Source organism: Mus caroli, chromosome 1, assembly GCF_900094665.2.
Source record: "Mus caroli chromosome 1, CAROLI_EIJ_v1.1, whole genome shotgun sequence".
Taxonomy (NCBI): domain Eukaryota; kingdom Metazoa; phylum Chordata; class Mammalia; order Rodentia; family Muridae; genus Mus; species Mus caroli.
The window spans coordinates 160,758,799-160,773,606 of NC_034570.1; the positions used below are offsets into that span (position 1 = coordinate 160,758,799).

The window sequence follows — 14,808 nt, forward strand, 5'->3', positions numbered from 1 at the left end:
GGCTCCTATCTCTAAAATTCTGGGGCTATGTAAAGACCACACTTAAAAATATTCACAACTCATATATACCCTGCATTAGTTGACTGCCTTCACACCCAGCTCCTCTTGGGCCAGAATAAACAAAGATCCACTTGGCTCTACAAGGGACAGAACAAGGCTGAGAGGACAAAGTGACAAGTGACAAGGACACATGTCAGTAGTCTGTATCTGAGCTACTGAGGAGTCCCTCTTTCTGGGAGAGGCTGACACATTGGGGGAGGTGTGCAATGGAAGGCAGGCAAGGATGAACAGTGGCCTGGGGTGGTAGGGTTGCGCTAGGAGGCCCAGCCTGCTTTTGTCAAGGAATAGAAAACGAGGCATGCTGGACCTTCCTCAGCTCTCAGCCACCTGCAGTATCCTACTCAGGATGTGCATCTTGAATAAGCCAGGACCCAAACTATTGACTCCCTGGCCCACTGCCAGCCCTCCCTGCGATCCAGGCCCTGGGGCTCAGCAAGGCAGTTAAGGGGGCTGGGGGGGGGGGGAAGACAGGAGGCCAAGTTCCCTCAATGACTGTTTTCAGGAGGCCAAAGGCAGGTGTGGGCTCACCTCCTGAATCAGCCCTGGGGGAAGCCTAACAAAGCAGGTGCCAGATCTTCTCATCAGGAGGTCTGTTTAGTGGGTAAGGAGGCAGGGCACACTGCTAACAGAACACTAACAACACATTAACAGGGCGACTGCCACTGGAGACAACAGGGTTGAGAGGGATGTAGAGAAGCCATTTGTCACTCCCACAGCCAACCATCCAGTGGTTAAAAGGCCTCTCCAGGGAAGCAGATCTCATGCAGCCCAGAGAGTGTGAGGGGCAGCAGCTACTCAGTCTTGTTGATGCTGACTGAATACCCAGGGGCTGGGAGCTACACAGTGCACCCTGGGTCAGCAGGTCTCTGCTATGCAGGCTTTCAATCTAGCCCTGATGGGACAACAGAGGCAAGCAGGGAAAACCACCAGACAGGGACCGATCTCCTAGTCAGGACCCTGAACAAAGAGTTTGTGCTGCCAACTCCTGTACACTCTGTCCAGCTATAGCCCTCTATGAGGTCTCTCAGTGAATTCTTACAAACAGAAACTATTTACAAGATAGCTGGGGAGAGCCACAGTTCTCTACAGAGTGTGGTGGTAACACAAAAGACAGAAAAGCTATTTTGTAGGTGTCAAAAGAAACTTGTAGGGAAAAAAGGGGGGACACCGAAACTGGGCTCATGGAGAAGCAGCAGAAGCTGAACTGGGTCTTAAAGAGATGAGCTTCAGCCATCCAGAGAAAGGGGGTGCCTGCCAGGTAGAAGGAAGGGTGGAGAGCTGATAGGAAGATGCTCCCGACCTATGCTGGGTCATGCTTGTATTACTTGCAAAAGCCTATACACCTTGCTGGGAGCTCAGGGTCCAATCTAGAGATGGCAAAGCATCATAAAGAGCTGTACACAGGACAAAACCAACAGGGCTGCCTTTAGAGAGACAAGCTGTCTCCAGAGGAAAGGATGAAGGGAAGCTAGCCTCAAGCACAGGGACACAGAGGCCTCCACAAAGCATACACTACCACTCTACCACTGAGCTACACCCCGACCACTACAGTCTGCTATGCAATAAATGACAGGGCTCCCTCTACTTGGAGACGTCACCAGGGATCCGGATATTTGAGAAATATTTGTTTAGAAGGCAATTTGGCATGGGTAGCTCGGGCAAAATCTAGAGAAAGGAGTCTAAAGTGACCCTGAGGTTTGATGCGTACAGTGGCTGGGTAACGTGACTTTTACTGGCGTAAACTGGCATCCGTAAAAATCCAAGGGAAAGCAAAAAGCAAAGAGGAGAAACATCTGCAGAAATGACAAATCCAGGTTTTTGACACACCAAATTCAAGGTGGCTTTGGAACACAAAGTGGGATGGGAGTGCCACACAGAATATATGAATCTCAAGCTCTAAAACGAAGTTTATAAAATCAAATAATGGGCCTTCCTTACATCTAGTGCTATGCACTGCCTGGCAGTGTTCCCAGATAGAAGACAGACACAATCAGAAACACAGATGATACTGTCTGGCTAGACACTTGGAAAATGAGGACAATCGGCCTGCTCTTGTAGGATCTCTGAGCCAGACTCCAAGTCTCGGTTCCCAATCACAGCAGCGCCAAGCTCAGACTTTGCAGAGAAACCTAGATTCCCCACTCACCAGCTCTAGGCTAGAGCAAGCTGTTTAACCTTTCTATGTCTTAGCTTACTCATCTATAAAGTGGGATGATCTCACACTCACATCCACTTTTGAATGGATTGATACTTTTGAAGTGCTGTCTGCCGGTGGCCAGACACAGCAACGTGTCAGAGTGCAATCTAGACCCTGGTCTGTTGAGGCTGCATAAGGACAGGAACATAGAGCAGTGAGGTCACGAATATAACCCTGCTCTGTAAAACGCTCAGTAATACCCATTCCTTACTGGGTTATTGGAAACTAGGATCAAATCACAGTAGATATGAAAACCCACCTAAGCAACTGTGAAGACAACAGAGGCCACAAAGAGAGACCTCTCCATACAAGTCAAAGAAGTGTGCCTCTTGGAAGCTGTCCTTACTGTGGTATCAAAGCTGTCTCATTACGTACTACTGCATCTTTATCCTATATGGTGTGTATGATCCCAGGAGCACTCTGGTCATATATCAAAACCTGTGTCATATGCTAAGTACAGAAAGTCACAGGAGACCCGCCTGGGCCGTCAGAGCCTGGCTCACTTTTCAGCTCGGCACAGGTGTGGACTGATAATGCATACCATGACACAGATGCCCCTGGCTAGTGGAATAAATAGGAAGAGGTGACAAATATGCTATAAGATTTCACTGGTGTGAGGTCTGTAGAATAGATAAATTCAAGAGACAGGAGACAGGCCAGCGTTCCAGGGCTGGGATGAAGTTACTGATGAATAGGCACAGTTTATGACAGAGATCATAAAAGGCTTCAGATATTGACAGTGGTGAGGGAGACAAAATGTTGTGGTTTATTTAAACCCACTGAGTTTAAACCCACATTGCAAGTGGTTAAGATGAAAATCCATTTACATATGAATATGTCTTTAAAGCCAAAGAAGTCATTAAAGTGAGGATGCCCAATGTTACCTGTGGCCAATGGCAGAAAGATGAACAAAGAGTCCCCAAAGACTGCAACAGACATTCAGCATTTCCTTTTCTTACAAGAGAACAAACCTTGTTTAAAGGATACCCCATAGCCAGGCTTGGTGGTGAACGGCAACATCATCAAATAGCCGCCTAAAGCAAGAGGATCATTATAAGAAACTGGACCGTTGCAGGATGCGTTCTGACGTTCCTGTGGAAACTCAAAGACATCACTGCTGACTCTTAGGTATGCACTGCTGTAAGAGAGCCAGGACTCTTGTTTAAAAGCAACTGTGTGCTTTGCTTTAACAACAACTCTGCAAGCTAATGAAGTATCTCAGCCCATTTTTTTTTAATCATTTTGAACAGAGTGAGTGTAGTGGCTCACATCATTAATCCCAGCCTTCCGGAGGCAGCGGCAGGCAGATCTCTGGGAGCTAGGTCTACATAGTAAGTTCCAGGACAGCCAGGGCTATGTAGTGAGACCCAGTCTCAAAAGGGAGGCAGAGATCATTCCTGAATCCCTCTTCTTTGGGACAGAACCGAATTGAGTAACTTTTCACTCTGGTTCGAATTTAAGGATAGATGTGTGCGTTACTCATGTGTAGTCTCGGTACTCAGAAGCCTCTTAGTGACCTGGAGTCTCTTGAGATGCGGCCTGCAGGGAAAATTCCTACAAATACCCTGCCATCCCTCCTCAGGTTAATACACCACCATTCAGGCTTTCCTTCGGGCTGCTTTCTGAACCTAGAAAGCCCATCTCAGCTTCTTTCAGGCCCTGTACTTACTGTTCCCTCTGTGTGAAACACTCTTCCTGCAGAGAGCCATATGGCTCACTCCCTCTGCATACTCACGTATTTAAAGACTCACTTCAACACAACCAAGAAGTCTTCCCCAGCAAGCTGTAGAAAAACAGTGCTCGGGCCACCTCCGGCTCTCCCTGGTCTCATGTCCTAATTTAGGGGTCTGCAGAGAATTTATTCGTGACTCTGTATTTCTAGTCTCTCCTATTCTTTCTCACTATCAGAATGTTAGCTTCCACTGAGCAGGGACTTTGTCTTTCAGACTCTTTCAGACTCTGTGTTTCCAGAACCTAAAATAATGTTGGCTCAGAAGTCAATACTTTCTCCCCACAGAGAGTGAGAGGGAAAAAAATCGAGACAAGCTCTCCGTGCACTAATCTTTATGTTGATGAGAACGCTTGCCTAAGCCCACCTGGGAATTCTGATTTGTGTCCTTTGCTTAAAAGGAAGACAACCCCCCCCCCAAGCACTGCTGAGAACACATTAAGTGTTTTCTTAAGTTTAAACAAAACCAAGTTCCCTTTTGAAGAAAAACAAAAAGGCAAACATCCAGTGTTTGACCAGTTCATGTCTCATATATCAGAAGTATGATATGGAATATTAGCCAATAATAAAAAGAAATGAAGTGTTGGTGCATAAAAAACACAGGTTAACTGTGCAAACACTAAAAGAAGCCAGACACGAAGGTCCACATATTTAATTAGACCGTCAATAGCTAATGTCTAAGACAGGCAAATCCATTCAGGTTGGAAGTGAACTGGTAGAGGTTACTTGTGGCTGGGAGCCTCGGGGACATTGGGAGGTGAGAGGGTAGAAGCACAGAGTTAGCTAGAAGTATGTGGTCCTGTGGTAGAGCACTTGACTAGCATGCTGGAGGTCCTGAGTTTGATCCCTGATGCTGCAAAAACTTTTAAAAATCCAGAGTTTCCTTTGGGGAGGAAGTAAGTTCTATAATGACGCTTGCATAACGATATATATGGATATATACTAAATCCCACTGCTAAAATTATATAGTGTATGATGTATAAATTATATAGTCTATGAGGTATATCTCAATAAAGTCATTACCCAAAAAAGTATTGGCAAATTATAATATCATTTAAATATGTAAAACATGCATCTAGATATAAACTGCTTATGCATACAGGCCTTATATAGATTTATAATTTAAACACAAGTTATATTATATAACCAATAAATTCAAACAAGTCAGAGAAGACTTCACACTGAAATCACCTCTCTGTGAATACACAGTGGATATGTTATCTGAGCTCTCCAGTGCCCAGCCCAAGCAGAATCAGTAGTGATACTCAGAACGTCCACCACCAGGACCACAGTCAGTGCTGGGGTGCAGTGTGTGAAGGTGGCTCTGTATTGTCAATGGTTGATAGCTAAGTCCTAGCTGAGTCTTGGTACTGTCATTCCTATGACCCATCATTGGCTTCATATTTTGTACCCAGCACAGGTACCAACAAGTCAGAAAAGATACTAAAAGCAGCAAAGCCAAACACTTTCTGCAAGCAACTCAAATGGAGATGCCAGGGGCATGGCTGTTGCCAGTCCTCCATGCAGCCTGCATACCATGCAGGTGCTAGCTCCACTCCGGGTTACTTCCTTCTGTCTAGACTCTACAGAAGTCTTAATTCTTAGCTCCTACCTCTGCAAAGGATGCACAGACCGATTTGCCTTAAGAGAATTCATTCCATACACATGAAGAGACATCCTGCTCTCCTGTAGAGCATAAACAGTGAGGAGGCATAGACTGCCCACTCTGGAGGACACAGCAGGCACTCTCAGTAGTGATGGCTAAAAGCTAACGAGCTGTGCCAGCGTGGACAATGAGCTTAGTTTACTTTGTTCACAATAGGATCAAACGAAAACACAGTTTTTGAAAAGTCTTACAGAGAACTCTCAAATACCTCACTAAATGAAGATAAGCCAATATTTCAAGGGATCCTACTCTGAGAAACATTAATCTACAAACTGGTTAAAAAAATCAACGGGTCTCAGAGCAAATGAATTCATATCTTTAATAAAAACTAAGGGTTATCAGCTGCTTATCACTGCTCTCAATGGAGGGTTGTTAGAAAGGAAGCTTTTGGGGTTTTTGTTGGGGTGGTGTTGCTATTTTTAGGCGGTTTTGCTGTCTGTGTGTGTGTGTGTGTGTTATTTGTTCGTGGAGACACAGTATCACTAGGTAGACCTGGTTCATCTGCAACTCACTAAGTAGAGCAGGCCAACCCCAAACTTAGTGATCCCCATCTTTGCCTTCTAAACACTGGAATTGCAGATATGCAAGTGACAGGGCATTTTTCTGTTGTTTTGTTTTTGTGGTCTAGGGCCCATATCCTTGTGCGTACTAGGAAAGTCTACCACTGAACTGTAGCTGCAGCCTGCAACTATCATTTGGGTACACAGGCCACGTGTCAGGCACATCTGTTTGTGTTGTGTATGCATTCACATATTATCTGGTAAAATCTATCTACAGAAAACGTATCATATCAATTTTATTCATGATCAAACATTGACTGACACGTTAAGAACCTTGTCCAAAGTCCCCTGATCCCACGCAGAAGAAACACAATCTGACTTTAGTTCTGCCTCATCTTGTCCTTGAAACTTTCCATAAGTGGAAGAGCTTTCCCAATCCCTGCTAGAGCCTGGTGCCTCTAACCCACTGGGATAGGCACAATAATGCCCCCTCAAGCCTTTAAAGGTGCCATATCACATGACAGAATGGCTTTGCACTTTAGATGAGAGGATGAATCTTGACGGGGAAATATTGTGGGAGTCTTGGGAGAAAATGGATGAGAGAGAGACGATCACAAAGGTTTCCATCAGTGAGGCTACAGAATGTGACGCCATGCAGTGATGGGAAGCAGAGGTCACAGTGGCAGCCCTGCTGGCCCTGAAGACAGAGAGGAGGCACTTGCCAAAATCATGGGTAACCTCTGGGCATATCCAACCTCGTGACATGTGACATGGTGTCGCGATGTGAAAAGTTTGAATTCGAAAACCATTCGAAATTAGATTAACAACAATGATAAAGAAAGAATATCTCATCGTGTTGTCCGTTTATAATGGCATTCTGGGTCACCTTCACAGATGCTCGTGTCTATGTATGCATGCTTCATTCATACGTGCTCAGTGGACCTTGGGTTGGTTCCACTTATAAGGATGCTAGAAGAGCAAGAAACAGACTATTATCTAGGGCTTCCAGCAGAAAAGCAGAAATCAGGCTTACCAATGCCTTGGTGGCTCCCCATTTCAGGCTCCTGATCCCCCAGAACTACAGGATGAGAAGTTATTTTAAGCAGTTGCATTGTGCCTGGTTCGTACATCCTGGGAAGTGACGTGGCCAAGCTAACAGAGCAGAGGTGATACTTTCAGACTCCGACAAAAAGAGGAAAACATAATAAGAAAAGAGTCCACTGTTGACCAAGGCAAGCTACTCAGGAGAAAGGTCCAAGGTGATAAAAGGCCACAGTAGAAACCCTCTGCCATGACTCCAGTCATCAGCTCCACAAAGCCACCAGCCCATGATGAGCTACCGAGAATGCATCCAATGTAAGCCCTCCTAAAAAAACACCCAGGGCCTTTCAGGTTTTCCCATCCTTTTGTTTTCCTTAAGAAAAGTTCTCAGGGAAACTGGCAAAAATGGTAGCTGCTGGAGGAGGAGGTGGACATGGCCAGTTCCTGATTGCCAATCCACTGACTACCTACCCGTCCTGTGCGGCCACACTAGAGAAATCAAAGCATACTATGTAGCAATCTTGATTCTATTCTGCACCATTTTGGAAGCCATTTGCAATGTACACTAGAATGTGCCCAACCCCTAGTCAAAGAGGTCAATGGGAGGTGGGGGTCACGTGGTGGACACTAGAAATACAGTCATTCTTATGTCACCAGTGATAGGGATGTTGTGGCAGGAGCATGAGAGGACAAGATGAGCCATGCAAGATGGCTTCCCCAAGGAAGGAATGCGTTCGCTAAAGAGACTAACTGATAAAAGCAGCTAGATACAGCAGCTGGCTGTTCAAAGCAGCTAGAAGTCTCAGGGTATTTATCTGCATGTATGAAATGCTCTGAAACCCAGAGGAAAGGTATAAAAAAAATGATAGCAATGAATATAAATAGCCCTTTATGGTTTATAAAGCATTTTTTCACGCACCATCCCAGATCTGACAACAGCACCAGAGAGACAGGATGAGAAGTAGCATGCTGTCTTTTATAAATGAGGAAGCTGATATTAACAGCCGTCAGCTGCTTTGCCAAGGTCACACATTAAGTCAAGGGGAAGATTCAAGCCCAACTCTCATTACTCCTTGTTGAGAGCCCTCTTGACTATCCTGAATGCCCTTCCCAAGGAGACTACAGTGAAGCAGCAGGGACTGGTGTTGGTATCTGGGAACAAAGGACATGGGGTAGTTGGGTCTCATATTAGACACTGAAGATTCAAAGATGTTTGTGACAGGATGTGTGGTTCCTTCCTCCAGGACCAGACCTCTCAGAGCTGTGACAGCCGCATCTTAGAAGCCATCCAGCTGTGGCACCTGTCATCACTGGCTTATCTCTCTGTACAAAGCCTTTCCTGTCTCCCATAAATTGGGTTTAATCTCCCGGTTGCACTCACACTTCCTTGGCTTCTTTTCCCTTTATTAATGATGTACAGAGTACGTATTGCTGCGCATCGTTGGTGGGATGCAAAATGAAACCATTATGAAAAGGTTGTTGGAGGTTCCTCAAAGAACCCAGCTACTGCCAGGCACAGTGGCATGCCTTCAGTCCCAGCTACTCAGGAGGCTGAGGCAAGAGGATCATTTATGGCCACAAGTTCAAGACCAGCCTAGATACCCTAATGAGATGCCAGCTCAAATATTTAACTTACCATTACGATCCAGAAATCCCTTTTCTGGGTATATAAACAAGAAAAAAAAAATCAAAAAAAAGTTCTGAAAGAGACATTTGCACACCCATGTTCTCACAGAACTATTCACAACAGCTAAAACATAGAAACAAGTGACCATCAGTAGATGAATACATAAAGAAGATGTGGTTTGTCCATACAAAGTAACCTGCCACTATACAACACAGATGGACCAGGAAGACATGTCAGTACAAGGGGACAAATACTGCATCGTCCCATTCTCATGACATTTTAACTTAGTCAAAATCATCACAGAAACAGAAGGTAGGAAGACAGCCTCCTAGGGAATCAAGGAAGAGGGGATTGTTTTTAATTGAATTTCAGTTTTACACAAAGGGGGAAAAAAAGACTGGAGATCCTAGATGCAACAGTAGGGATACACGGAACTACTGAACTGTCTGCCTTTAAAAAGCACGGTTACCATCCACTTCTTAGAAACAGATTAAAAAGAGAAAAATAAAGAGTATCTAAGACGGACATCATAAGTTCAAAAAAGAATATGTGGAGAAGGTGGAAGACCAAATGAAGATGAAGAGAGGGCAGAGAAAGCATGCCAGCTGACGATGGAGTGTGATTTTAACCGAGTCCACACTGGGGCATGGGGCTGGAGATGAGCAAGAATGCATCCTCCAACCAGAGCCCCAAGTCCTAAGAGCACCGAGTTCGGGGTCGAGCAGAGCCCTTCACTCCCTGCATGCATCCTTTGGGAAACACAGGAATCTTTACTGCCACACCACAACACAGCTCTCCAGAGAGGACCAGAGGATGAAAGCTACAGAGGTTAGCAATGATGGGCATGGTGACCCACACCTGTACCATAGCACAGGGCAAGGAGATCTCAAATTCAAGTTTAGACTAGGCTATATAGTGAGACTCTATCTCAGGAAGGAAAGAAGGAAGGAAGGAAGGAAGGAAGGAAGGAAGGAAGGAAGGAAGGAAGGAAGGAAGGAAGGAAGAAGGCAGGCCTTGGCAAGACACTCACATCTCACCTGTAAGCCTCTCTGGTCCTTATCAACAGCTGCTCTCAGGCTACCTACTGCTCTGGCCAAGCCCTGGGGTCTGGGGCTTCTAAGCCCAGCAGAGCACCCAGCAACCAAAATCTGCAGTGTCCTATCCAGTATTAGCCTGGCACCATTCAACATAAAGGGACAGTGTCAGCTGTAGTCCTTTACACAGAAATCCCATGCCCTAGTTCTTGACAGCTGTAATTACAGCCCAAACAGCTTTTGAAAGGCAAAGAGAAAGAAGAAAATAGCAGCCTGGACCTAGCAGTGAATTGTGGGGCATGGGGGGGCAGGGGGGAGAAGACACACAATCAGAGCACTTGCTACTAATGGCAACCAGTCCACACAAGCCACTGGACAGCCAGCCCAAACAACTTTCTGACCAATTAATTTCTCCCTCTAATGTAATGAGCTGCTCATTAAGTGCTGGAAGCAGCTTCCACAGAGGGGGCTGTAGGAAGAAGCTGGCACAGCTCACAGGTAATGAGCGGAGAGGAGCCTGCCACATTCCAGGCTCAGATTCCTGCAGATCCCAAGACCAACTGGTGCCATACCCTGTCTGGTCCGCCCCAGCTTCCAGGTAATGTTTTCCCATGCCTCTGCCCATTCTAAGTTGTGTTTCTACCACAAGCCCCCTTTCTGGGAAGGTGCCATGTCTCAGTCCTTTGGTTCCACCCAATTAAGGTCAAGAATCACAATCAGCATTCCAAGGACCCCTCCTCAGGACACCAGGGGCCACAGCACAGCCTGAGTATGAACCCCGCAAGCTGCCTGTCAACAGTAACCTGACCTGAAATACTTAGACTGCTTCAGGTTCCAGGTCTCATCCATGAAATGTAATGCCAATATCCTCACCTCATCTAAAGTAGCTATAAATAATAAAACCTATTCAATATTAAAACATCTAAAAAAAAGCATCCAGCATGGAAGCAACTATTACTATTGGTAAAGATAACGCTTTCAGGATGATGGTAATATCGGCAACAGCCATTCTCTGCTCCATCAGTCAAACGTAAGTAACAGAGAACCTTGGTGGACACCCGAGTGTAGGTAGCTCCAGTCCCAGTCTTTCTATCATAGCAGGGAGCACAGCGCAGGGCCTCTGCTTCTTCTATCCATGCAGGAGGGCAAAGGGGAGAGTAAAGCGGCCCAGAAGTACCAAGCCCCCAGCCGGCAGCCAAAAGGGGAATAAAGTGTGCAGCTTTTCCTTGAGACCAAGAGGAAGTGATAGAATGGACTCGGGTCACATGTTACACTCCTGGGCCTCCAGCACTCCTCAATATTTCTTTGAGCTTCACGTTAGTCTAGAAAATGACATGGCATGATCCTCTAATGTTGTGACTACTCAGCGGAATTACTCTCATGAAAGTACTTCAAGGGGGCTGGTGAGATGGCTCAGTGGGTAAGAGCACCCGACTGCTCTTCCGAAGGTCAGGAGTTCAAATCCCAGCAACCACATGGTGGCTCACAACCATCCGTAACGAGATCTGACTCCCTCTTCTGGAGTGTCTGAAGACAGCTACAGTGTACTTACATATAATAAATAAATAAATCTTTAAAAAAAAAAAAAAGAAAGAAAGTACTTCAAATCTCCTTATTCCCAAGGACTGTTCTCTAGAACAGTCTCAGTAAAGTCATCAACGTGGTAAAGACGAAAAGGCTCAAAGGCCGGAAGCATCAATGAGGCACGCAGAAAGCCAACAGCAAACGTGGTTACACTCCCTGCCTCCAACGCCACCGATGTCAGTGAATGGAGGCTTCTGTTAACAGGATAAAGAATCAGCTCCAAGGGAAAAATGGAAGCTGCAGCACTTGTCCTCTGTTTTCTGTTTAGGTGAACAGATCACTCCAAAGAACAATGACACAAGTCAGGCTGCACCCAGAGAGGACCAAGCCAGCCACCCTAACTCCAACTCACTCCACAACACAAGAAGAAGCCCCACACCCGAGCAACCCCAAGCCCACCTCCAAATAAATGCACAGTTCGGTTCTGGTGCAGGGCTCCCGACCGAGTTCCTTCACGCTCCCTGCTCCAGGGACCAGAGTCAGATGGCAGTAGGTTGCCACACATACCAAACTCTTCCAGGGTCACAGGAAAGGGAAGGGGAATGAGTGCACAAAGCTTACACAGCCCGAAGCCTCAAACAGCTGACCAAGGAAGTTTTGTTGGAATCTCATATCCAGTCGTAAAATTTCACTTAAATCCTCTATCCTGTACCACAATAAATTACCCTTTTAACACAATAAATTTACCCTTTTAAAATGTTTTGCTCAATTACTAGATGCTTGCTAAACTTTTGCTCAACATTTGCCAGTCTCCTTTACTAGCCAACACGCGGCGCATGCATATCAGTTGGAAGCAGGACACGAAAGAGGGAGGATGCTGTTATTCAGCCACAATCTTTGGCCCTAGTTCACAGTAGTTTCCCCAACGATACAGGAATATGGGATCTGGGGCCTGGAATGGGAAAGCCATCCATTCTGGCTCTCTCGGCTCTGGTGAACAGGCCCACAGCAAGGAAACTTGAGTTACGGATGGATCCGCACACAGCCCCACCTCTGACCACTCACCCGGATTCTGCGCATGGCAGCCACGATCTCAACCCTGCTGTTGGGTCTGGGCACATCCAGGCTTCCCACGTACTGTAGAAAAGAAGCAAAGAGAAAATGAGATGGCGGGGAGGCAATGTCCCTAATCACAGAATGTCAAGGGTGCAAAAACTTTGAGGCCACATGGTTTCTCTTCCCATTTTACAGAGGAGGAAACTACAATCCCAAGGGCTATCGTCTGCTTTTGAAATTGTTTCTAGATTTTAATAAGAAGTAGGCAGCTAACCAGAAATGGCTGCTTCCATTTTCATCTTGCTCCTAATGTAGCAAAGCCCTGTGTTTGGGGTAAGCAGGCATCTGAATCAGAAAGGCTCCTTGTAGAGTTCTGACCCTGTCTATAGGACATGGTAAGAGCAATTTTCTTTTTTCTCCTTTCAATTTCTTCATCTGTAAGAGCAAATAAATTACAGACACACACACACACACACACACATGGGGAGGGGGGGCAGAGGAAGGGAGAGAGGGAGGGAGGAGAGAGGGAGAGGGAACCAGGAGAGGGAGAGGGGACAGGGAGAGGGAAAGAAACTCTTATATAAAAGTGTTTGCCAAAAATAAATGCACTAAGAGAAAAATAGACACTTTTGGTGTTATTGTCTGGGATTTTTGTTTTGTTTTGTTTTGTTTGTTCTGTTTTGGATTTGTTTGTAATTTTACAAGCCCCCACTCTTAAACCCAGGCTGGCCTGGAACTCATTCTGTAGCTCAGGCTGGTAATTGAATTCACAGCACGCCTCCTGCCTCAGACTCCCAAGTGCTGGGACTGTGCAGCCTGAAGCACCACATCTGGTTACTGGAATTTTATTGAGTTATTCCTAGACATATTGTAGACCTCCAACATTTTGTTAAGTTCCTGACTGGAGAAAGAATAAACTAATATTTGCTTTATTAAAAAAAAGTACTCAATTGGACTTTTTATTGCTTTTTGAGACAGGTTCACCAGATAGTTGAGGCTGACCTCAAAATCACCTGTTCCCCTGTCTCAGCCTCCTGAGTGTCCGGGATCACAGGTGTGCACCACCACACCTGCCCTGATTATACTTTGAAGTTGTCCACTAAACCAGATTGCACTAAGGTTAATGTTTGACATGTATTTCCTTGCTAAAGACTATTCAAATAATGCGAAAATAAGCAAACGAAAGAATCAAGCCCTCACTCTCAACTGATTAGTACCAGTCTCTGTCTTTGCTTACCAATGGGCATAAATTCAGACAATTAGTTCTAAGGGGGGAAAGGCTGTATTATTCAGGAATTTAAATACAACCTAGGTATCTAAGCCCGTGCGTGCAGGTGATCAAATTGAACGTCAGGCCTTCTTTCCTGACAGACCCTTCAAACCATATCCCTTTGCTTCCCTAAATCACCTCACCTACATGTCCAAGAGTTAGCCAAGGAGTTAGCTCGAGCCAGCTTGATACGTACCTAAGCAAAGGTTGACTCAACAGAAATAGGAACAGTCATGTTTGAAAGATAGTCCCTGTGGTTACGGGAAAAGAAAGATTTTCCCAAAATTTGGAGCTAAGGACTGGCTCCAGCCAGAAGAGTTTCACAAATGACACTGGGAACAAATGGATTTCCCCTAGTATTGACCAACAGTATGTGTTGACACACTGAAGAATGAAGTTCCCAGCAGCAGATGAGTTGGATGGTAAACCACGGGTACACTATAGTCTGGCCCCTTGGGGAACCCACCCAAATACATGGGCTTATTGACCAAGGACCTTGAACCTTGCTGAGGCAACAAAGCCCCTAGGTTTCTCTATGGTTAGCAATTCTCCCTAGTGGACTCTGCTGGGGCTTCAAGGTCAACAATAGGTCAGTGACCTGAGCAGCCAGAGATGGCAAGGCGCCATTCATGATTAACCAACTTCAAAGGCCCTCCAGCCCAATGGGAATTTCCGGGATCCCTTTGCCTGTTCCGTGCTGCTCTTCCCTGAACCCGCTGGATTCAGAAACACAAACCTTCTGGGGCTCAGATCCTCCTGCAACCATGTGAAGTGCAAGGCCACGGGACTGAACAAGGTCACTCATTGTAGAGGAGCCAGAGTGGGAAGAAGAGGTACATGTAAGAGGAATCACTGCCAGTCCAGAAGGGAATGCTAACCACAGAGCCTGAACTCAAACACCCAAAGGGGACCCGTTCTCTGGCTGTACCGCAGCCCACCTCTCCATTCTGGGGAAGGATGCAGTTAGACTGGAACAATTAGGAAATGATGGGGCGGGGCGGGCAGTCTACATATAAGAGGGCCCCTCTTCCTAGGCCCATCCTCACCCTACAAGAGCCTGCCTCCATCCACCAGGCCCCCACCCAAGCTGGTATGTGCACTCTG

General features: G+C 46.0%; 1 protein-coding gene across 3 annotated transcripts in view; it reads right to left on the bottom strand.

Moving 5' to 3' along the window:
- The window catches only part of Nos1ap (nitric oxide synthase 1 adaptor protein), a 289,982-nt gene that overhangs the window by 202,346 nt on the left and 72,828 nt on the right, over positions 1-14,808 (bottom strand). For all 3 annotated transcript variants that reach the window (XM_021163360.2, XM_021163356.2, XM_029477646.1), the window contains exon 2: positions 12,444-12,515. In XM_021163360.2, coding sequence (XP_021019019.2) covers positions 12,444-12,515 — 72 coding nt within the window. The remainder of the gene's footprint in view (positions 1-12,443; positions 12,516-14,808) is intronic.